The following is a 22,691-nucleotide window of genomic DNA, read 5'->3' as shown; positions in this document are numbered from 1 at the left end:
GGTTTAATTTTGATGAAAGGATGAAAGTAGAAAAACCTTAAAGCAGGGGTCTGCAATCTCATTCAGTACTCTGTAAGGACAGTATGTGTACGTGTACAGTACTTTGTGAGTGTAATACTGAATAACCACCTAAAGAACCCTGAAGGTACCATTTTCTATACCCCTGGATTATGAGGTTTATTTTATTTACCTACTGATATAAATAAATGCAGTAACAGTAACGACAAAAAAAATGAACAGAAACACTGATGAAAAACATTCCATCAGCCTCTTTATTGCCTGCTGTTGACACAAAGACACTTCTGGCCAGAAAGCACCAGCCGGACGAACCGTCACAACGTCTCGTTAAGACAACGTTTACACAGTGAAGCGCTGCAGGAGAGCGAAACTGAGCTGGAAGTACGACGACAAACTGCAAGAGGTTCGATTCGGTCAGGATCTGGGAGAAACGACCGCTCTTTTTCTGTCTGTCTGTCTGTCTGAAACCTCACCTCTAAGCAAACTTTGCTTCAACAGTATACGAGATTCAGGGGTTATTTCTTTACTTCAGTAAGACAAGTGTCAGTATATCAGCACATTAGATCAGCCACAGACGTTGGACAGATTCTCACCGCAACTGGACGTCTTTATCTTAATAAATAAAACTTGGCTATAAAAAAACCGTCACGTCCGGTTCAGAATACTGTAAAAAGTATTGCTGTACGCAACACACTCTCTCTCTATTACACAAACACACACACACACACACACACACACACGATTGTCACTCAAGGAACAAAAAGAAATCACAGATAAATAGAAGTGTTTTTCTGTGAGAGAATTAAATGTCTAGTAATACGTTTATAGTAAAGATTGTTTAAAAAAAAAAAGAATTTCTAAAATGTGCTGTAGCAGGAGAACCGAGAAAAAAAACAAAATCAAACTGGCAACACTTCAAGTCTGCAAAATAGTGGGTTAAATAATGTTCGACAAGAAAAAAACTGGGCAAATTTTGCATATGATTAAATAAAATAATACTCCAGTGGAATCCAGCATGCGAAAATCCCATGCGTCTGATTGGTTGTTGAGGAAGCACGTGACCACCAACATCATCCAATCGCTCCATCGTGCAAACGGTAGCAACCGTCGTACAGTGTTATCTAAGACACAGGATGTGTTAAACTGTTGAACCGAGGAATAAAAATAATGGCACCCTATTGCAGCATCACGTGTCCTATACGTAAGAAAAATCCAGGGATTTTCACATTCATGGGGGAAAAAAAAAAAACAATTCGAAATCAAAACAGATTCACTACTTTAAAGAGAAAATTCATCGAGAGAAAAATCCATGGTTGAACTCGGAGAGATAAATCACACTAGAAGAGAAATATTACCAAAAAAAAAAAAAAAAAATAGGAATGTTCAGGAAGTGTTTTTCCCTGTCAGGCAGCTGCACGGTGATTCTGGCGCCGCCCGTCATGATAGCGTGCAGCCGGTCCGTCCGTCCATCTGTCTGTCGTCTGGGTTGTGCACCTTATGTGATCTTCTCATGCTGAATTTGATAATAACACGCCTGACAGGACAGAGAAGTACATTTTAAAAAAGGTTTTATTTAGAAAAACTAAAATTATTTGAATTCTTTTTCATTTTAACTGTGTGTGTGTTTTTGTGTGGTACCTTTAATGTAGTGAACATGATACCGTGCTCTCCGTGCTGCACGCACGGGTCCATGAGGTCCTCTATCAGACTGACTTCTGACCCCAAGTTCCTTATACTGGGGAGAAACATACATACATACATACATAGTGTCAGAACGTTCGTTTCTGAACCGGGAAGCAGATTACACACAGCTGATATCAGGGAAATAATGGTGTCTTAAATATCTACCGTGCACGCAGCACCACGTAGAGAAAAACAGGAAACAGATCGTCCATGGACCACAGGAAGTCCTGTTTGAGTAAGGTAAGGACATCCTTGGTTATCTCCTCAAAAGTCAGCTGGATCACCTGCAGCTTGTCTGAGGGAGTGAAGGTTGTGCTGAAGGACAGAAAAAAAGAAAAACGTGAATAAAACTGAAGAACGTGGAGCGATGGCGCTCATCGTGGCAGGATTTCTAACCTGATTTGCTGTAGTGTCTCCACCGCTGAAGCAAAACAAGCATCTTTAGTGCTGGGTAAGACCTACACACACACACACACACACACACACACACACAAATACAGGATCTGTTCACCAAAGCTTCCTCATATCCAGTAAAACACAAGCAGTATAGATGAAGTTTTCTACCTGTTGCTTTTCCCCCAGTGCTGTGATGCTCACAGGCCAGAATTTCCTACAAAAAATGTTAAAGATTGTACACAAAACATTTTCAGTGCTTGTGCAGATTTATTTGTGCGCTTGTACAGAAATATCTATCTATATATATCTCACTGTTGCACTCCGAGAAACGCGAGCAGAGCGAGGTCGGGCTGCTTGTTTAGACGTAACACACAGTCCCAGTACACGTCGTCTTCTTTCTCCTTGTCCAGAGCGTAGAGCGTGAAGAGAGGCGGGTAGAGACGAGGCAGCAAGACGGGCAGGAGCAGGGCCGAGCTGCTGACCACACGTCTGCGGAGGTAAAGCTTTAACCTTACGCTTGTTTCAGAGATGTAACATATTATATATATATAAGTTGAAAAAAATGCAAAGTATGATGCTGCTTTTTTTAAAAAAATTTTTTATCATCACTAAAACTGAATTGTTTGCGTCCTGATTCTGATTCTCACCCCGGCTTTGGAGACTCGAGCTCGCTGCTAGACAACTTTGATTCCTTCTTTTCGTTTGGGGCCTCAACCAGCAAGCCGCCTTCCTCTGGAAGATCAGGAAACAGAAACCTACAACACACACACACACACAAACACAGGTGAACATATTATAGTCATATCATATATATTTATTAGATAACATAATATCTAGAATGCTTAATTGTTCTTAGAATTTTTTTAAACTGGAAACAAGGAAGAAGAATGTTCACACACACACACACACACACACACACACACACACACGTGCGCACACACCTGACAATCTGAAAGATGCGGCTGAGGTAGGATTTAATCTCGTTGACGGCCTGCTGTAGCAGCCTGCGGTTTGCTCCGACGCCAACGTACGTCATCCTGTACACAGCTACCAGCTTCTCCACCAAGCGGCCCAGTGGGTGCAGCGGAGTGTCGCACGCCTGGGAGCAAAGGTCAGATGTCAAATAGGGTACAGTTCTGTTTTTATTGCAGTAAAGACAGTGTACAGGACCGACCTTGATGAGGTAGCGGCGGATGGTGTCATATTTCTCCAGCGTTACAGGTCCGTCATGCTGAGGGATGAACTCCAGGCTTTCCAGGGTTTTATTATGGGAACGGCTCAGCAGCTCAGGACTACAACACAACACAACACAACACAACACACTCCGACATGACTTTGGTGCATAAATATACTGTATATTCAGTCCTGAGAGAGTCAGACTGTACCTGTCTCTGTGCTGTCTCCTGTTAGTGGTCAGCGCTATAGCGATGTTGTCCCAGGCCGTCCTGGTCTCTCCCTGTCCCTGCGTGTCACATCCCAGCTGGCTCCAGCACTCAACAAACACTGCCTTCCACTTCTCCTCAGGGTGCACGGAGAAGCGACCCAGTTTACTACTCACACACACACACACACACACACACACACACACACACACACACACAATCAACATACCATAATATACTGTAAGTAGTAGTGAAGCGATGCAAGTGTAAAATAATCATACAGCGCTTGGCTCTTGTCCTTGTCCGAGTCATACAGGTTGGGTTTGTAGTAGGACCCTGAGATCTTCAGGCCGGTTCCCCAGACCCCACTGATGGAACCCTCAATGTAGTCCCCGTTAGGCATCGTCAGAGTACCCTGGAGAGAGAAGAGGTCTAAGAACTCTTCAAAAAAAACGTCAGGCATGTTTCCTAAACAGGACACTTTAAAGTTTTATGCTTCTCTGAGAATGAGGAACTACTGTGGTGGAGAATTGCTGATGTTATGATTTTTTTTTTTAAGTGTGAATTTAAACGGATTTGTGCTACACAAGAGAAAAATTTGCGGACTCCTACTTTGAACCCAACTAGACGTTCGTCAACACGACTCCTTACTAATTCTTATTAAAGTCATTAAACAGAATTTTTCCAAACATGTTTGTGACAGATAGAAATATCAGTATCATATGAACTAAAAATGAATGAATGAATGAATGTTACCCTACTAAAAGCAAATAATTCTGGTTGATAGAATTCAGCTGCTGAATTAGTTAATCTAGAGGATGTCTACTGTTTAGAAATAACTGTGGACTCGTATATAATAAATACACCATTAACTGTAAATGAAAATAAACTGAGGAACATTTATAATTTTGTTGAACAGAAATGAAGACGCATGTAAACTTCTGCTCTTGAGAGAAGTTCACTGTTAGTTCCTTAAAAGGTCCCTGTGTGTGTGTGTGTGTGTGTGTGTGTGTGTGTGTGTGTGTGCGCGTGCATGCGTGTGAGCAAGACAGACAGATAGACAGAGACACAGCAACAGACACACAGAGAGAGACAGACACAGAAAGACTGAAAGAAAGAGACAGACAGATAGAATGAGAGACAGGCAGGCAGAGAGAGAGACAGACAGTCTCAGAGAGAGACAGACAGGTATACAGACACAGAGAGAGACATACAGACAGAGAGAGAGAGAGAGAGTGAGAAAGAGAGAGAGAGAGAGAGAGACACAGACAGACAGACAGAGAAAGAGAAAGAGAGAGAGACAGACAGACAGACAGACACAGAGAGAGACATACAGACAGAGAGAGAGACAGAGAGAGAGAGAGAGAGAGAGAGAGAGACAGGTATACAGACACAGAGAGAGACATACAGACAGACAGATATACAGACAGACACAGAGAGAGACATACAGACAGACAGACAGACAGAGAGAGAGAGAGAGAGAGAGAGAGACAGTGAGAGAGAGAGAGAGAGAGAGAGAGAGAGAGAGAGAGAGAGAGAGACAGTGAGAGAGAGAGAGAGAGAGAGAGAGACAGACAGACAGAGAAAGAGAGAGAGAGAGAGACAGACAGATATACAGACACAGAGAGACATACAGACAGAGACAGACAGAGAGAGTGAGAAAGAGAGAGAGACACACAGACAGAGAAAGAGAGAGAGAGAGACAGACAGACAGATATACAGACACAGAGAGAGACTTACAGACAGAGAGAGAGAGAGAGAGACAGACAGATATACAGACACAGAGACAGACAGATATACAGACAGACACAGTCAGAGTGTGTGCTTTTGAAATCACCTTTCCGTTAAGAGTCCAGTCTTCTGAGAAATCCCCCTCAAACATGGTGTCGTCTTCTGAAAGTAAAACCCCGGTCCCCTGAGTGTGTGGGACAGAAAGAGCAATAAATAACAAAGAAAGAAATGATGTGTAACAGAAATGTTTAGACCACAACGTTTACATCTAACCATCATTTTATTGTTGCTGAAAGCGCCCTCGTGGTAGAGCCCAAACTGTGTGACGATGACGCCGTTCCCCTGCTTCTGATCATCCTGCCATACACCCATGTACTTCTCTCCTCTGAGATGTGAACACACACACACACACACACACACACACACATTTAACACAGCTAAAACAATTTCCTAGTTTCATATATATACTCTTAAACGTCCACTTTATTAAGAACACCCATTTCATATAATCAGCTGGTCACAATGCTACATCGTTCTCTCACCTCGTGATGTCATCAAACACGCCGTAGCCGGTTTTTTTGTCGTTCAGCCATTGGCCGATGAAGACGCTGGGAGAGGTGGAGTTCAGCTTGCCGCTTCGCAACATGCCGTGGCCGTGACGCATGTTGTCCTGAAACGAGCCCTCGTACACTTCTCCTGTGGCATACCTACAACACACACACACACACACACACACACATTACAGATTACACAGAATCCTGTAATGGAGCCACCACAGTCCGTGTTTGTCGACATTCTACAACATTCTAAAAGATGGAAAGTAAATTGTGTAAATAAATAAAATGAAATGCTGTAGCTGTAAATGCTGCAACACTTCAGGAGCTTTAGCTTGAACTAACTTTGAACTTTTCATCACCCAGCGCTGCTGATGTTGATTCATTTTCTCCACCAACACACCAGCACGTGTTTTATTCCTTACTAATATCACCGCTTTCTCACTGTCTGTTGAATTGCACTGAACTCCGCACCTGAAGGTCCCGAATCCGTGCATCTTGCCATCCTTCCAGTGTCCCAGGTAATGATCGCTCTTGTTAAGGTTCTTGTTAGGAACAATAAACTCTCCAAAGCTGAAAAAATAAATCGATACAATAAAAAACGGATCTGCTGCACTGACGTAAACATAACCACAAACATATTAAAGATATGCAACCGACCCATCCTCGAGTCCGTTCTTAAATTCCCCGGTGTACATCCTTCCGTCCGGCCATTTCAACACGCCCCTAAAAGACAAAAGCGAGCGATCAGCTCCGTCTCATCATACACAATAGCCCCGCCCCCTTTCCCTAGACACCCACCTCCCGTGGGGTTTTCCAGCCACCCAGCGGCCCTCATACAACGCGTCCTTCAACCTGCTGTCCTTATAAAAGGTGTAGGAGGCGGTTCGGGAAATGGGCGGGTCTGCTCTTAATCCCGCCCCGGAGGTAGGCGGAGCCGTGTGTAGCCCTGCCCCACTCAGCGCCTGCATCACCGCCTGATTTATGGCACGTAACCACTTTGCCTGAAAGACAGAACAGGTAACAGTAACTCCACTTCCTTCATTCATTCATTCATTTTCTACCGCTTATCCGAACTACCTCGGGTCATGGGGAGCCTGTGACTATCTCAGGCGTCATTGGGCATCAAGGCAGGATACACCCTGGATGGAGTGCCAACCCATCACAGGGCACACACACACTCTCATTCACTCACGCAATCACACACTACGGACAATTTTCCAGAGATGCCAATCAACCTACCATGCATGTCTTTGGACCGGGGGAGGAAACCGGAGTACCCGGCGGAAACCCCCGAGGCACGGGGAGAACATGCAAACTCCACACACACAAGGCGGAGGCGGGAATCGAACCCCCAACCCTGGAGGTGTGAGGCGAACGTGCTAACCACTAAGCCACCGTGCCCCCTCAACTCCACTTCCTTGTTGTTGATTATAAAAAATAAACCAGCGGCGTGGATTGACGTTACCTTTTCGGATGGCGAAGCAGCCAGCAGTGTGAAGCTTTCCTCCGGCGACGTCAGCTTCAAGCCGTACCTGCACGACATGACAATTTACTACAGTAAATCACGGCACGTACTTGGTAGCAAGGGAAGGAAGTATGACTTAACCGTGTCACTCACAGGCCTGCGTTCTCGTCCGACATCGGCTCCACCCACAGCGTGGCCAACGGGAAGACGTGATGAGTGGAGAACTGAGGAAGAAGTCAATCATAAACATAATCCAGACACAGCCAGGAGTCTTTACTAGTCAAGTTAACTTTATAAGAGAAGATATAAGAAGAACATGCCAAAGACAGGAGATCTTTTTTTTTTTCTCCGTCGTTTTGATCAACAGCATGCTCACACACATTTCATCCCAAACATAAAAGAGATTTGGATCATCATCACGCAAACACACGGGCCGCACAGCACATCACGTACTAACCATTATGTCCATGCTGACCTTGATACATCGTTTTATACCACGGTGCAGAGGAATTCTCAATTCTGATTGGTCCAACAGTGTGTATTGATGAATTCTGATTAAAAAGCTTTACTTACAGGAACAACATTTCAGAATGATTTGTAGGCTGGATGACGGACAAACAGATTCGGATAAAGCTGTGCGTGATTACTGATAACTTTAAGGTTTCTGGTTTATATTTATAGAAGTCTTGGTAACCAAACAAGCTGTGTTTTGTTTATCACATAGGGGCTTTTTACACCTGGTCACTTCATGCGTTTTCTGTGATCAGATAGCTATCCGATGGTAAAAAGACCAGGTCTAAATGCCCTCTGAAACGTTTTGGAGACGGATATAAATCCGATCGCACAAACCCCTTCAGGAGGTGGTCTGGGACGTGTTTCAGATGAAACTGGACAGGTGTAAATGAATGTGGTTGTTCAAGCCACATACGTCAGCGCTATACTCCTCCCAAACGGAAGTACGTCACTCGCAGGTGATCTTTCACCCAGGCGTCTCGTCGGGTCTTAAAAAGGCGCTGCTGCCTCAGCGAAAATGCAGCAAACAGTAAATCCTGTTTTGTGTAGCATCACCGTCATAACGATTTTTTTCGTCTTCTTTTTGATTGCATTCTGAAAACCGCAAACACACCAAAGCGTGTTCCGTTTCAATTACCCCAGAAATGAGGTCAAATATATTAGCATTTTAGGTGGGAGTAAAAAGATCAGATCGATATCCGATTCGCCGAGACGCGTTTATGTGGCCTAATGTAAATGGAACAGTTTTAACAAATCAGATAGCTATCGGATCAGAGAAAACACACGAAGTGACCGGGTGTAAAAAGGCCCTTAGAGAAGGAAAACAGAAATGCTTGTGTGAACGAGTGTTTGTAGCTGTTATAATGCAGGTGATAATAGCAAAGGAGAAAAAGATTCACAGATGTTTCACTTTTACAAGATTTTTTTTACAAGAGAAATTTGCTGAGGTAAAAGAGGAAAAAAACACTTTGGGGAATTTCATTGATCAGTATATTCACAGCACATTATGATGTTCTGTATATATTGTGCAGCCCTTCTACACACACACACACACACACACACACACACACACACACACACACACACACTCTATAAAACCCAAAAACAGGGGGTAAAATTAACACTGGCAGGAGTCTGCCATAGGGATGACTAAGACTGGGATGGTGTCTGACAACCAAAGGACGGAGAAACACACCGTACTGCAGCATTCAGGGGGCAGGCAGGCCAGGGAGAGGGCAACTACAGGCACGGTATAGGGCTTGGATCAGGCACTTGTGTGCCAGCGGCTCCAAGAGAGACAACACATCGGTGATTCTTCTTATTATTATTATACAGCTATCTACCTGTTACAGCATTCATACAGATGCTCCATAATAAAATTCCAGGACTTTCAAGAGCTATTTGTTTTTCTTTTTTTCTTTTTATATTCCCATAAAATATTTGTAATCAATTTTCCCTGTTTTCGAGAAGCCAATTCTATATTTTACGGCACTTTTTCCAGCCGTTTGAGGACGCCGAGGCATGTGTTGTGTCTCTTATTGATAGCTCACTTTGCCGATGTCCCTAATCTCCGGCTAGCACTCGTTTAACCCTGACATCTTTCTAGCGTCATCCTAACAGTCCTGATTATTCAAAACCACGTCCCTTATGTCGTCTATCAGAGCAGAGAGCAAAAGACAGACTGCACTAGAGCGCTGAGCCCAGCCCTGAACACTTGGGGAAGCTGTGCTAGAGAAAAATAAAATACTCTAATTATTTTTCTTACGCTTATGCATACTTACAAGCCCCTTAGAGGCAAACATTCCCTACCAGGACAGAAATAAAACATCAGACACTCAGATCTCCTTCAGGAAAAAACAAAACATCGTCAGATGTGGGGAAGCAGAGGTAAAAGCAGTGTTGAGCGAGGAAGAAGAGAGGAAAACAAACACGAGTAACGGAAATACCTGAGCGTGGACGAGGGCGTCGTTGAAGAGGATGAACCAGTTGACGGAGAAGCGTCCGGCGTTCTGCAGGGTCAGGGCTTTGTTGCTGCTCTCACACACCAAGCGGCGAGACGGTTTCCGCAGAGAGTCCTGAGAGAACGATATGGATATGACCGTGTTAGTTAAATCAACTCCTCCAAAGACTACAAAAAGAAGCACGGACGGTCGGTGCCTCTACTGAGTATATGCCTCTAGTGGGCATCACGTTTTATGTATGCAAGTGCTCACTGTCATCTTTCCAGGAAAGTTCCTCCAGAAGTGCAGCGTGTACTCAGCCTCCTTCCTCTTCCTCTTAAGATGAAGTGCCATAGCCTCGTACTTGGAGCAGGCATCCTGCAGCTTCTGATAGTCCGCACAGCTCTGACAGGAGTTTAGGTACAAAAACACACAGACATGCATCATGTAAATCAGGGGTGTCCAATCAGTCAGAGACCAAGAGCCACATTTTTTACTGTGTTACTGCAAAGAGCCACATCATACACATGAACTTGGAGAAGTCGTGGCCTAATGGTTAGAGAGTTTGACTCCTAACCCTAAGGTTGTGAGTTCGAGTCTCGGGCGGCAATACCACGACTGAGGTGCCCTTGAGCAAGGCACCGAACCCCCCCAACTGCTCCCCGGGCGCCGCAGCATAAATGGCTGCCCACTGCTCTGGCTGTGTGTTCACGGTGTGTGTGTGTGTTCACTGCTGTGTGTGTGTGCACTTTGGATGGGTTAAATGCAGAACGAATTCTGAGTACGGGTCACCGTACTTAGCCGTATGTCACGTCACTTCACATCACCCTTTTTTTCCCTGCCATTTTGAGAGCGAACTTGAGACAAATTGTTTACTAAAATGATCTTGCTCCTACTGGGAAACTTTGAGGTATTTTAGTCCCACTCACGTGCGCGTTTGACGAAAATACCGTATTGAACTCAAGCGAAGCGAACACATACATTAAAAAGACACAAATACAAATTTCGATATGAACGTAAGAGCCGCATGACACCGGGAAATGAGCCGCATGCGGTTGGCCCCCCCCCGATGTAAATCATCATATACTACATGAGATTATACAGCAATGAATTATTATCGAGCATGCACGTACCGGATCGTAGCAGGATGCCAGTTTGAGCAGCAGGTGGCTGTAGACGTGGAGATGGCGGATGGGAAGGTAGAAGAGATGAGCCAGAATGTCGGCCAGCATCGCGCCATCTTCTGAACACTCAGATAGTTTCTGCACCGTCTCTGCGCCCTTCCCGAACACATCCCTGCACACAAGACAAACCGTAGCAGATTTTCCCTTTAAACTATATTACATTATAGCAGCTTATAACTTAATAGAAGCTATAATAGTCTGAATAGTAGAAAGTGGAATTACATTATCACAAGTTTTAAGAAAAACCTCTATAATGATGCGGAAGCTTACGAAGTCAAAGAAATAACAAGAAGCCTGTTCTAGTCCAGGGAAAATAAACTTCCAGAATAAATGCTGAATGAATTTAAAATGAATGACCTAAATTAAGGGGGACACGGTGGCTTAGTGGTTAGCACGTTCGCCTCACACCTCCAGGGTTGGGGGTTCGATTCCCGCCTCCGCCTTGTGTGTGTGGAGTTTGCATGTTCTCCCCGTGCCTCGGGGGTTTCCTCCGTGTACTCCGGTTTCCTCCCCCGGTCCAAAGACATGCATGGTAGGTTGATTGGCATCTCTGGAAAATTGTCCCTAGTGTGTGAGTGTGTGAGTGAATGAGAGTGTGTGTGTGTGCCCTGCGATGGGTTGGCACTCCGTACAGGGTGTATCCTGCCTTGATGCCCGATGACGCCTGAGATAGGCACAGGCTATTGCACAGGCTTTTTGTCACCGTTGGTGTAAGTTAGTAAGACTCGTTTTCTAAAATGAGTGATAACCTTAGGATTTGTTGACTGGTCCAAATGGTCTTAATGTCTTAACAGACACACACACACACACACACACACACACACACACCACAATGACTCACTGGCAAGGTTTAACTAGAGCCTGAAAGCCGCCCATGACCAGCATGTTTCCTACTGCAGCACAGAACCTACAGAGAGAAACAGGAAATTACAGATCTCTATTAGATTATCGATTCGTTCCGGCACTTTCCGTAATATTAGCATGCTATTGTGTTAGTATGTGTCATTATGACCCCAGATTCTGTGTGTGTGTGTGTGTGTGTGTGTACTTGCTCAGAATATGTGTCCAGGAACAGATGTACGTTGTCAAGGAGCACCAGGCCTCGGAGATCATGTGAGCGTCGCAAGAAGGAGGTCAAGGCTGCGGAGTTCTGACCCGTCAACTGTGACAGGCGGCTGAATCGACCAATCAGATTCTGGAGGATTCCAGTGCAGGTGGGGCCAAGCGCAGAGCTTAAAGTTTCTACCAACATGAAAAAAAGCTCAAAAATCTTCCTTTTTTAAAAGTAACACACACACACACACACACACACACACACACACACACACACACACACACACACACACACACACACACACACACAATACCTAGTTTAAGCAGTGGCTGCACAAGCAGACTCTTGATGTTCGTCAGTTTGCAGTAGAACTTTCTCTCGGCTGCTGCCAGCTCATGCAGACTGGAGATTAAACCCCCCATATTACGGTCTGATATCACTCCACACATCTGTCCACCTGCACTCACACTGCTCACATAGCCCAGCTACATCACACACACACACACACACCGCAAAAGGTCACTAAGAAACTGAGTTGAAATCATTACTTAAAAGTGTGTATAATTATTGTTAGTGCTGACTAATGTGATAAAAATATCATGTTATGACAGCAAGATAGAGGAAATTATAAAGGAAAAAAATAATTATCGCTAGGCTAGGGCATTATTAGGGAAGTGACACTATCGATGTGGTGTTGCAAGATTCGCCAGCACTACGGTCACGATGCTGAAGCGTCACTAACGTTCATGCAGAAGGGCAGCAGTACGGCCTGCTGTGTGTAACCTCCGCTCTCCTCCTGGGCCTCCTCACAGGATCCCTCCTTCACCTGCTGACCGCTGTAGTAGAGGATCGGCTGAAGGCAGTCACCGTCAGCCAGCAGGAGAGTGTGCTGCTGTCCTGCCGCCACGTCCCACGCACGAATCCCCTCTGACAGCTACAGACCCACAGAGAGGACAGGCGGAGTAGAAGAGGAGTATAAAAGGATGGAGGATTTGTATATAATGAGCTAGACACTGAAAGGGCATGCTGTCCCTGGTGGGTGTGTGTGTGTGTATGTGTGTGTGTGCGTGCGTGCGCACCTTGGCTAAACGTGGCACAGTGCTAGGGGATTCCATGTGCCCCAGTTGACCAAAGCTGTTACTGCCCCAGGAGTACACCTGTTACTCAACACACATAATTAACACTTAACCAATACACTATACTGTATGAACACACACACACACACACACAAACTTCTGATCCTCCTGCCATACACACATGTACTTTTACCCTCTGATATCAACAAACACACACACACACACACTCTTCTGATCCTCCTGCCATACACACATGTACTTTTACCCTGATATCAACAAACACACACTCTTCTGATCCTCCTGCCATACACACATGTACTTTTGCCCTCTGATATCAGTAAACACACATACATACATACATACATACACACACACATGTAGTAGTATCAAGCTGCAGAACAATGAGAACACACACACACTCATCCTTCATCCTTGCATACACACATTTACTTTTACCCTCTGATAACAATAAACACACACACACACAGTAGGATCAAGCTGCACTACAATGACAACACACACACAGATGCAGTAAGATCAAGCTGCACCACACACACAAACACACACAGATGCAGTAGGATCAAGCTGCACCACAATGAGAACACACACACACACTCATCCTTCATCCTTGCATACACACATTTACTTTTACCCTCTGATATCAATAAACACACACACACACACACGCAGTAGGATCAAGCTGCACTACAATGACAACACACACACACACAGATGCAGTAAGATAAAGCTGCACCACACACACACAAACACACACAGATGCAGTAGGATCAAGCTGCACTACAATGAGAACGCGCACACACACGCACACACACACACCTGTGATTGGGCAGTGAGGGCGAGTGAGTGAAGGGCCCCTGCAGCCACTCTCACCACCTCTTTACCACTCAGACTCTTAATACACAACGGCTGCAGTCTGCACGGAGAAGGAGAAATGGAAAGAAAGAGAGAGATTATTCCTCTCACAGAAGAATTCCCAAGCGACTTTTATTTCACTTTCAAGATTCATTTCTTTTTGTCTTTGTGACAAGATTCTTAAAATGTCTAAACATTCATGACATGTTAAAGAACTGACCTAATAATCCATCTATTGAAATGTTAACGAATGTGTGAACAGAGAAGTCAGGTTCATTTCGGAGGTTTATGTTGTGTGAGTGTTTAGACTCTCAGTTATATGAAGAATAAAAAAGAAGAATATAAAAATCATTTATATTTCTAGAAGGTTCCATGTGAACTCTAGAATAATAAATAGGCAAGCTATTCGGTCAGCTATGTGACAGAACAGTGCATTGTGGGTAGCTGACCTGGGCAGAACGTCTCCGTGTCCGAGTTGCCCCTCCTGCCCCTCCCCCCAGCTCCACACCTCTGTCTGCAGAGTGGGCAAGCGGGCATCTGATTCGGTCACGCCAGCTTGACTGAGGGCAACGGTGCAGTCACGCGGCCGACTCACCCTCCGTAAGAGACGTGGGGACACTGAGAGAGAGAGAGAGAGAGAGAGAGAGAGAGAGAGACAGACAGACAGACAGACAGACAGAGAGACAAAGAGAAGAGAGAGAGAGAGAGAGAGAGAGACAGACGGAGAGAAAGAGAGACAAAGAGAAGAGAGAGAGAGAAAGAGACAGTCAGACAGACAGAGAGAAAGAGAGACAAAGAGAAGAGAGAGAGAGAGAGAGAGTGAGAGAGAGAGAGAGAGAGAGAGAGAGACAGACAGAGAGACAAAGAGAAGAGAGAGAGAAGTCCTATAACTCCTGCATGTCCTGAAGTCTTTTATTCCTCTAACACCACAGCAACAATTTAATTTCTTTCATTATTTAATTTTTTAATTCATTTTACTTTTTCATTGTTACACCCATATGTTGTTACTATAGAAACAGGAATGTATTCCATATGTTTAGTTTATATTAAACCTTTTATTTGCCTCACAGCACTAGCCTCTGTAATCGACAATGAACCGACACCTTCTGACCAATCAGAGGGAAGTATTTAATAAATCATGAATATGCCGTGTCGACGTCACGGTTTATCGAATAACTCTCCTGAAGTGTGGGCAGAAATCTCAGAGAAGACAATACAAGCGTCCTTTGTAAATTGTTTGTTATGCATGAAGTCAATAACAATGAATAAAACATGATTTGCTGCCTTATTATTTATTGCCGTTGCCAAATTTTAGATTTACCCCCCCTCAGTAAGCTGTTTCCTAATTCAGCAAACCATGAAACAAAAAAAGCACAGCACAGCGTGTTGACATGAATAATTCACTAAAGCAGCTGAGAAACAAATGGCATCTATACACACACACACACACACATATACAAAGACAGCTTGAGAGATGGAAGCATGAATAGGACACACACACACACACATACATAGACAAACACATACATAGACACACAAACACAAATACATAGACACACACATACATAGACACACACACACACAAATACATAGACACACACATACATAGACACACATACACAGACACACACACACATACACAGACACACACACACATACAACAACACACACACACATACATAGACACACACACACACATACATAGACACACACACACACATAGACACACACACACACATAGACACACACACACACATAGACACACACACACACACATACATAGACATACACACACATACATAGACACACACACACATACATAGACACACACACACATACATAGACACACACACACATACATAGACACACACACACATACATAGACACACACACACACACACACACAGACACACACACACAGACAGGTTGTCAGGTGGAAGCATGAATAGGACATACACGGGTGCGCGCACACACACACACACACACACACACACACACACACACACACACAGACACACACACACACACACACACACACACACACACACACACACACACACACACACACACACACACACACACACACACAGTCACGCTGTGTTTGTTCCATCCCTGCAGAGGTCCATCTGTTGTTTAGGATGAAGGTAAGAAGAAAGTTAAGGCTTAAAGATGGCAAGGTGATGAAGTGCAACTGCTCTCACTGGAAATAATTCCAAACAGATAAAACTACAATAATTTGTTCACTAATAAATGTCAAATCCTTCGTTGTTGGACTGACGGCTCCTCGGCTTCATCACACCATCCTGTCTTTCAGTAGCTTCCTATTACAGAACACCACTTTTGTTTTGTTTGGTGTTTTTCTTTCTTTAACTCGCTTATTCAGCTCATCCTGGATCATCCTTGAATTTTGTGGCATGACTTTTATTCTTCTTACGCTTTCACTTCTGCCTTTTATTTTATACCACCATCACAGTGAAAATGAGAACATGCTCCTTTTTCCTTTCAGTCACATACAATCCAGAATTATTAGCACCCATAAAGAAAACAGGCAAAATATTTCACACAAGGGATTGAAATATTCTAATAATCTTGGAATAAAAAAAGGAAAATAATTGCTATCCAACACGTCAGTCTCCAGGCTGTTAATTCAATTATATATTGTACCCATCATACTGATGCATATCGACTCCAGCCGAAGTTAAAGGCCAAGGATTAGTCATCCTTAGAAAAAAAACTTATTCATCATGCTGTTAATCACAGATGCCACACACACACGCGTGCACGCACACACACGCGCGCACGCACATGCAGACACACACATCCAGACAACACACACAAAGACACACACACACACAGACACACACACAGACACACACACACACACACACACACACACAGACAGACACACACACACACACAGACAAACACACACACAGACACACACACACACAGACACACACACACACACACACACAGACAGACAGACAGACACACACACACACACACAGACAGACACACAGACAGACACACAGACAGACACAGACACACACAGACAGACACAGACAGACACAGACAGACACAGACAGACACAGACAGACACAGACAGACACAGACACACACACAGACAGACAGACACAGACAGACACACAGACAGACACAGACAGACACAGACAGACACAGACACACACAGACACACACAGACACACACAGACACACACAGACACACACAGACAGACACAGACAGACACACAGACAGACACACAGACACACACAGACACACACAGACAGACACACAGAGAGACACAGAGAGAGACACAGACAGACACAGACAGACACAGACAGACACAGACAGACACAGACAGACACAGACAGACACACACAGACACACACAGACACACACAGACACACACAGACACACACAGACACACACAGACAGACACAGACAGACACAGACACACAGACAGACACAGACAGACAGACACAGACAGACACAGACAGACACACACACACAGACACACACACACAGACTTACGCATGTGGAGGTATAAGATATGGAGAGCGCATGTACCCTGTGAGAGTAAGCCGGGGAGTGAGAGGCGCCGACTCAACCCCTCTGCCTCTTCTTCACGAATGTCCCCCAGACTCGAGCTTTTCTTGCCTTGTTTATGCTCCTCCTGACGCACTCTCTCCTCACCTGGACCCTGAACACACACACACAAGTTCAAGAGAGGCCCAAATAAACCATATGTATGCCATCATTAAATTAAACACTATTTATTTGGAGAATACATAAATTATTTTATACAGAGCGACTTACGTTTATATAATTTTTTTGTGTTAAGTGTTAAGGGCATTGCTCAGGGGCCCAGGAGTGACAGCTTGGAAGACTTGGTTGAACTCACAACCATCCTGATCAGTAGTCCTACACCTTTAACTAATAAGCTACCACATCCCAATTCAGCAGTGTGATGAACACAATAGATAAATTCTTGCGCTCACCCAGTAATTGATCACCTTCCTCAGAGAGAGGGCCTCGTATGTGGACGCGACTCTTTCCCCTACGGCCGACGCATACGAGACCACAAGGTTGTTTAGCGCAGAGCCCATGGGGGTGACTGATTGTGCAACGGGGGTTGAGGAGTCCAAGGTGAAAACAACAGCTGGCTCAGTGACAGGCTGTGAGGGAAAAGAGAGAGAGAGAGACAGAGAGAGAGAGAGAGAGAAAAAGCAGAACATCTTGCTCAATCAAGAGATCTTTCTGGAAGTTTTTGCCAAGTCCCACTATGGCAGCGAGGACATGATAGAACACCAGCTGCGCATGAAGGGGATTCACGGAGAATGAGCGGGTAGCGAGCGAGCGCTTACACCTGTGTGTGGTTAAAAACGATGATCATTTAGAGTCTCTTTCTGTTTCAGTCAACAGGCAGAGACACCAGGAGGGCTGACAATGGCCTTGAGCTTTGACAAACCTTCAGTAAATATAGGTGCCCTAGTCTTCCTAGCTGCCCTCGCTGCCTACCAGGCTGTTATAACTATGCATACAAAACACCCAGACTTATGTAGCTCTCAGATTAACACTACTAGAAATTACTCCTGAAATAAATATAAAAACAGAAAATTCATCGCCTTCCGCATTACACAAGACATTTCGATCCGTAAGGCAACGATACTGAAATCTGCTGTTGTTGATACATGACACAGAGTAAGACTAGTTTAAAAGTCACTGTGCTACCCTGATAAATTATTTACATCTCAAAATCATGAATTATTTTTACCAACCATTTGTTTGTTCTTTTTATTCATATTGGTTCATGAACATCCTAAAACATTTACCTGCAAATACACGCTGTTTTGCTTGACATCTGAGTACTGACTCACTAACCTGTGCACACGGAGTTGTACTCGGGCTCTTAGTCGTCTGTTCAGCCAGCGTCAGGTCCGAAAGCCTCTTCAGGTAATCTTTGAGCGCCTGCTCGTCTGGGTATTGAGAGGATTTGAAGCCTGTCCAGAACAACCCTTGGGCACCCTTCGAGTTCTCCGTCTCATGAGTGCTCGGCTCTTTGGCTGCTTCAAACACCTCACCGTTAGTCACTGGGTCTTGAGGCTGCTTCAGGTCTTTAGATTCAGACTGAACAAGCACTTCAGTTTGATCATGAGCCGGAGATTCAGGAACGGGAGTAGGTGCATGGACGAGGCCGGACGTGGAAGTGTGTGTCATTAAAAGCGGTTCAGACGGAGAGCTTTTTATCTTGCTCCTTGAACTAGGGGTCCCGTGAACGAGGCCGAACTCCGAGGCAGATTTGTTATCGTCTTCGTCAAGTTCCACCCCAAGGGGGCAGTAGTGGCTGTCTGAGATGATGACATGATCCTCCTTGTCAGTCATGGTGTAAAGTGATTGATTGCACTGGCCGCATTTGTCTTCAGGAGGTCTTTTGGGATCTTGAGGAGGAGGTGGGCAGCATACCAGCGCAAGGCTGTGCGAGGCTCCACACGCCACCTGCAGTACGTGCCTCCCTGCTAGGTGTTCCACCTTCTGTGGCTTCCAGACGGGAAAAGATGAGGTGTGCAACCCCAACTGGCAGCCACTGCCCCATGACCACACCTCGTGCAGAACCGAAAGTGCCAGAGTGTGCTGTTCACCACACGCCAACTCTGCAATCCTCACCGACCGAGGAGGTACGATCTCACAGGCCACCACGCTCATAGGAGTGGGATTAGGGACAACCGAGAGTCCTGACAGGCCGCACTGACCATACGTATTGTCCCCCCACATGTGCACGGCTCCGTCCTCCGTCACCGCCCCGTTGTGTAACGCCCCTGCTGCCACGGAAACCACTCGCTTTTCGCTCAGCCCCACCTCCAGAATGGGGTCTGTTGTTTTCAGAGATGACGGGTTCTGTTTCCATGGTAACTCTCCAAAACTGTATACCTGCCCACCTGACCGCAGGTAAATAAAGACTCCATTAGTCTGTGATTTAATTGTATACCTGACAAATTTAACAAGATCATCAAAATAATTGTGTTATTTATCTCTTAAACATAAAAAGACAGATTAGTAAAAATGAGATAGTCAAACAGAGTGTAAGGTTTAATGTGAACGCATTAGCGCTTACCATCTAACAGAAGAACTCCGTGTTTAGATCCAAAGGCAGCCTGAAGCACAGGGCGAGAGAGGAGCACTTTCTCCGGAGTGACACTGTAGGAGTAACCTCTCCATGTGTGCAGCACTCCTCGCTCCTGAGAGCTTTCCTCCTCACCCAAACTGCACACACACACACACACACACACACACACATTACCCTCAATGTTCCCTCAGTCACAGAAATGTATTTCCTGTTACAAAGCACTGACACTGGAGACTCCTTCTATATACATTAAAAAAATGTACAGACGATCAACAAACTACTAATTTTTCATTGTTGTTTATTTTCATTACCACACATTTTTAATTTGTCTTACATCGTGTAAACTTTCCAGCATACAGGTCCCCGTATATTTGCAGTTACTATAGAAATCAACAATCTATAAGTACACTAATATAAACTTAGTATTTGCACATATACAGTCAAAGTGAAGCCTGAATGTCATTCTGTAAAAAAATCAGAATAACTCTTAATATTTTTCACTCTCAAGGGGCTGATATTCAACTGTGTGATACTGAGTTAGTCATAACAAGACCTCATGATGCCCCAGAGGCTAGTTCCAGTTCTAGGAAAAGAGAGAAGCTGTTCACTCCCCGGTCATAATCAGGTCATAATCATGATCTCATATAATCATCAGACCTCACCTCTTCAGTTTATCCATGTCACCTCATGGCAGGTGAAGCTGCATGGCTGACGAACACGTGCACACGACCGAACCTGTCCGCAAACACAGCAGACAGTTCACTTACAGTTAATTTACAGACCGTAGATTGATGTGTACCCTCCATAGCACACACACACACACACACACACACACACACACACACACACCATACATAAAAACAGTCCATAAATAAAGATGGAATGATTTTCCAAAAATAATATAATAAATAATTTATTTATAAATAAATAAATATATATATTTATGTAACTGTCATTCACTAATAGGTGTCTGCATGATCATATAGACATTTAAAATATTTTAATTCTTACATAAAATTGTTTCCTTTGATAAAACATGCAAATGTAGGCAACCATTTATTTGCATAAAAAATATATATATACATATATATATATATATATATTTCCTTATTTATTTATTTTTTTACTTGGTATACTATTATTTATTTATATATTTATTTAATTCTACTTAAAAAAAAAATAATAACAATTAAACACAACAAAATATATACCAAAAATATTCAATGTTACTTAATTTTTTGTAAATTTATCTTGTTTTACATTTTCTAAGTGTAACAGTATAACACTACAAATAATAATAATAATAATAATAATAATAATAATAATAATAATAATCAATTACAGAGATGTCATAAAGCAATTGACAGATTAGTAAAAATTAAATAACTCATATTTACCTCGTCAGAATTAAAAAACTTTAGATTCTAAATAATTAACAAGAAATTATTATTATTATTACGATTGCCTAGCTACCTAGCTAACGCAGCGGCCCTGTTCCAAACAGCTACCCCTTTTATACGTAGTGCACTACTTAGGTCGCACTTTTCACCGTATCATACACTATGCAGCAAGACCACTAAGTAGGGAGAATGGAGCCGTTTGATATACGGCCTGTGTGATGACAGCGCCTCAGTATTATATTAACCTGTGTAAACGGCTGGTCCAGCTGTGCGCGCGCGCGCGGGCGCGGATGTACAGTGGCTTAAACAGCGATAACGTTAACTTACCGCTCAGACACGCGACACCTGAAGAAAGAAGTAATGTCTGGTTTAGATGTTCTGCATTGTAATGGCGTAAACTGGCAAAGATCAACGCCACAGTATGTAGCTGACTGCAGGCGGCTGTTGTTGTGAAGCGTTCTGCTACGGCGCGCGGAAAGGGACAAAACGCCCGCGACATTTATCCTTTCGCTTATTTGTAAAGGTAGTGTAGGAGCAATGGGGTAGATATTCATTATGTGTAATTATTACTTAATTATTACCATAAATTTATAATAATAAGAAGAAGATGGAGACGACGTTATGTAAATAGTTTAATGCTTATTTTAAATGTATTTGTTATTTTAGTTTGTGTTTGTTTTCCTATTTATAAGGGTAGTATAACTAGTACTTCTACTCAGTTATACCACTACAGCTAATGATAATAATAACAATCATAAAAAGTTAACAAACAAAAGTGTATTTTATTAATGTTGTTTTGTAATGTTTAAATTATTAAAGTTATTATTTTATTAACGTTTCATATTTTTATTTATAATAATAATGATAATAATAACATAATAATCTAGTAAAGTTATTATTTTAATAATAAGGATAATAGGGATATTTAATAATAGTGTGTTTGTCTTTGTGTTGGAAACAGGAATAATGTGACAATGGAAAAATTGTGATGGTTAGACGACTTGGTCTGTTCTGGTGTGTTCCTGGTATACAGTGGTTAGTAGCTACAAAACGTGGTCCTTGGCAGGGTTACGGGATCCTAGGGCTGGGTGATAAAACGATAACGATATGTATGGCGATAGACACGTGATCTATATCAATAAAAAATGTGTTCAATAAAACATTCGATATTTTTTATTCTTCTTTAGATTAGGTTTTATATTTTAAACAATGTTACTGTGGTGTATCAGGTTTGTTTTTTATATTACAGATGTATCTCAGTCTACCTCAGTTTTATTTATGTTTACAAAACACT

General features: G+C 43.5%; 1 protein-coding gene across 4 annotated transcripts; it reads right to left on the bottom strand.

The window, feature by feature from the left end:
* Positions 1 to 233: 233 nt before the first annotated feature.
* On the bottom strand, positions 234 to 21,874 carry als2b (alsin Rho guanine nucleotide exchange factor ALS2 b). Of its 4 annotated transcripts, none has more exons than XM_060868854.1 (35): positions 21,725 to 21,874; positions 20,660 to 20,732; positions 19,986 to 20,134; positions 18,755 to 19,809; positions 17,872 to 18,048; positions 17,405 to 17,573; positions 14,322 to 14,490; positions 13,837 to 13,933; positions 13,003 to 13,080; positions 12,666 to 12,857; positions 12,237 to 12,408; positions 11,922 to 12,111; positions 11,711 to 11,776; positions 10,819 to 10,981; positions 9,959 to 10,090; positions 9,692 to 9,820; positions 7,386 to 7,456; positions 7,233 to 7,299; positions 6,566 to 6,768; positions 6,425 to 6,490; positions 6,110 to 6,337; positions 5,753 to 5,917; positions 5,484 to 5,595; positions 5,317 to 5,394; positions 3,761 to 3,894; positions 3,483 to 3,647; positions 3,272 to 3,389; positions 3,039 to 3,196; positions 2,745 to 2,852; positions 2,410 to 2,586; positions 2,266 to 2,311; positions 2,098 to 2,159; positions 1,867 to 2,016; positions 1,657 to 1,753; positions 234 to 1,552 (listed from the first exon to the last, which is right to left on the bottom strand). In XM_060868854.1, the coding sequence occupies exons 2-35, from the start codon at positions 20,674 to 20,676 to the stop codon at positions 1,514 to 1,516; spliced, it is 5,199 nt and encodes a 1,732-aa protein (XP_060724837.1). In that variant the 5' UTR covers positions 20,677 to 20,732; positions 21,725 to 21,874; the 3' UTR covers positions 234 to 1,513. The 4 variants fall into 4 exon arrangements, with proteins under 4 accessions (XP_060724837.1, XP_060724838.1, XP_060724839.1 ...); XM_060868855.1 differs by having other exon boundaries at positions 17,441 to 17,573; XM_060868856.1 differs by having other exon boundaries at positions 6,239 to 6,337; positions 21,725 to 21,873.
* Positions 21,875 to 22,691: the final 817 nt, after the last annotated feature.

This window comes from Tachysurus vachellii, chromosome 4 (genome assembly GCF_030014155.1).
Source record: "Tachysurus vachellii isolate PV-2020 chromosome 4, HZAU_Pvac_v1, whole genome shotgun sequence".
Taxonomy (NCBI): domain Eukaryota; kingdom Metazoa; phylum Chordata; class Actinopteri; order Siluriformes; family Bagridae; genus Tachysurus; species Tachysurus vachellii.
Note: the sequence above shows the minus strand (reverse complement) of the source record. Positions and strands in the feature narration are given on the sequence as shown.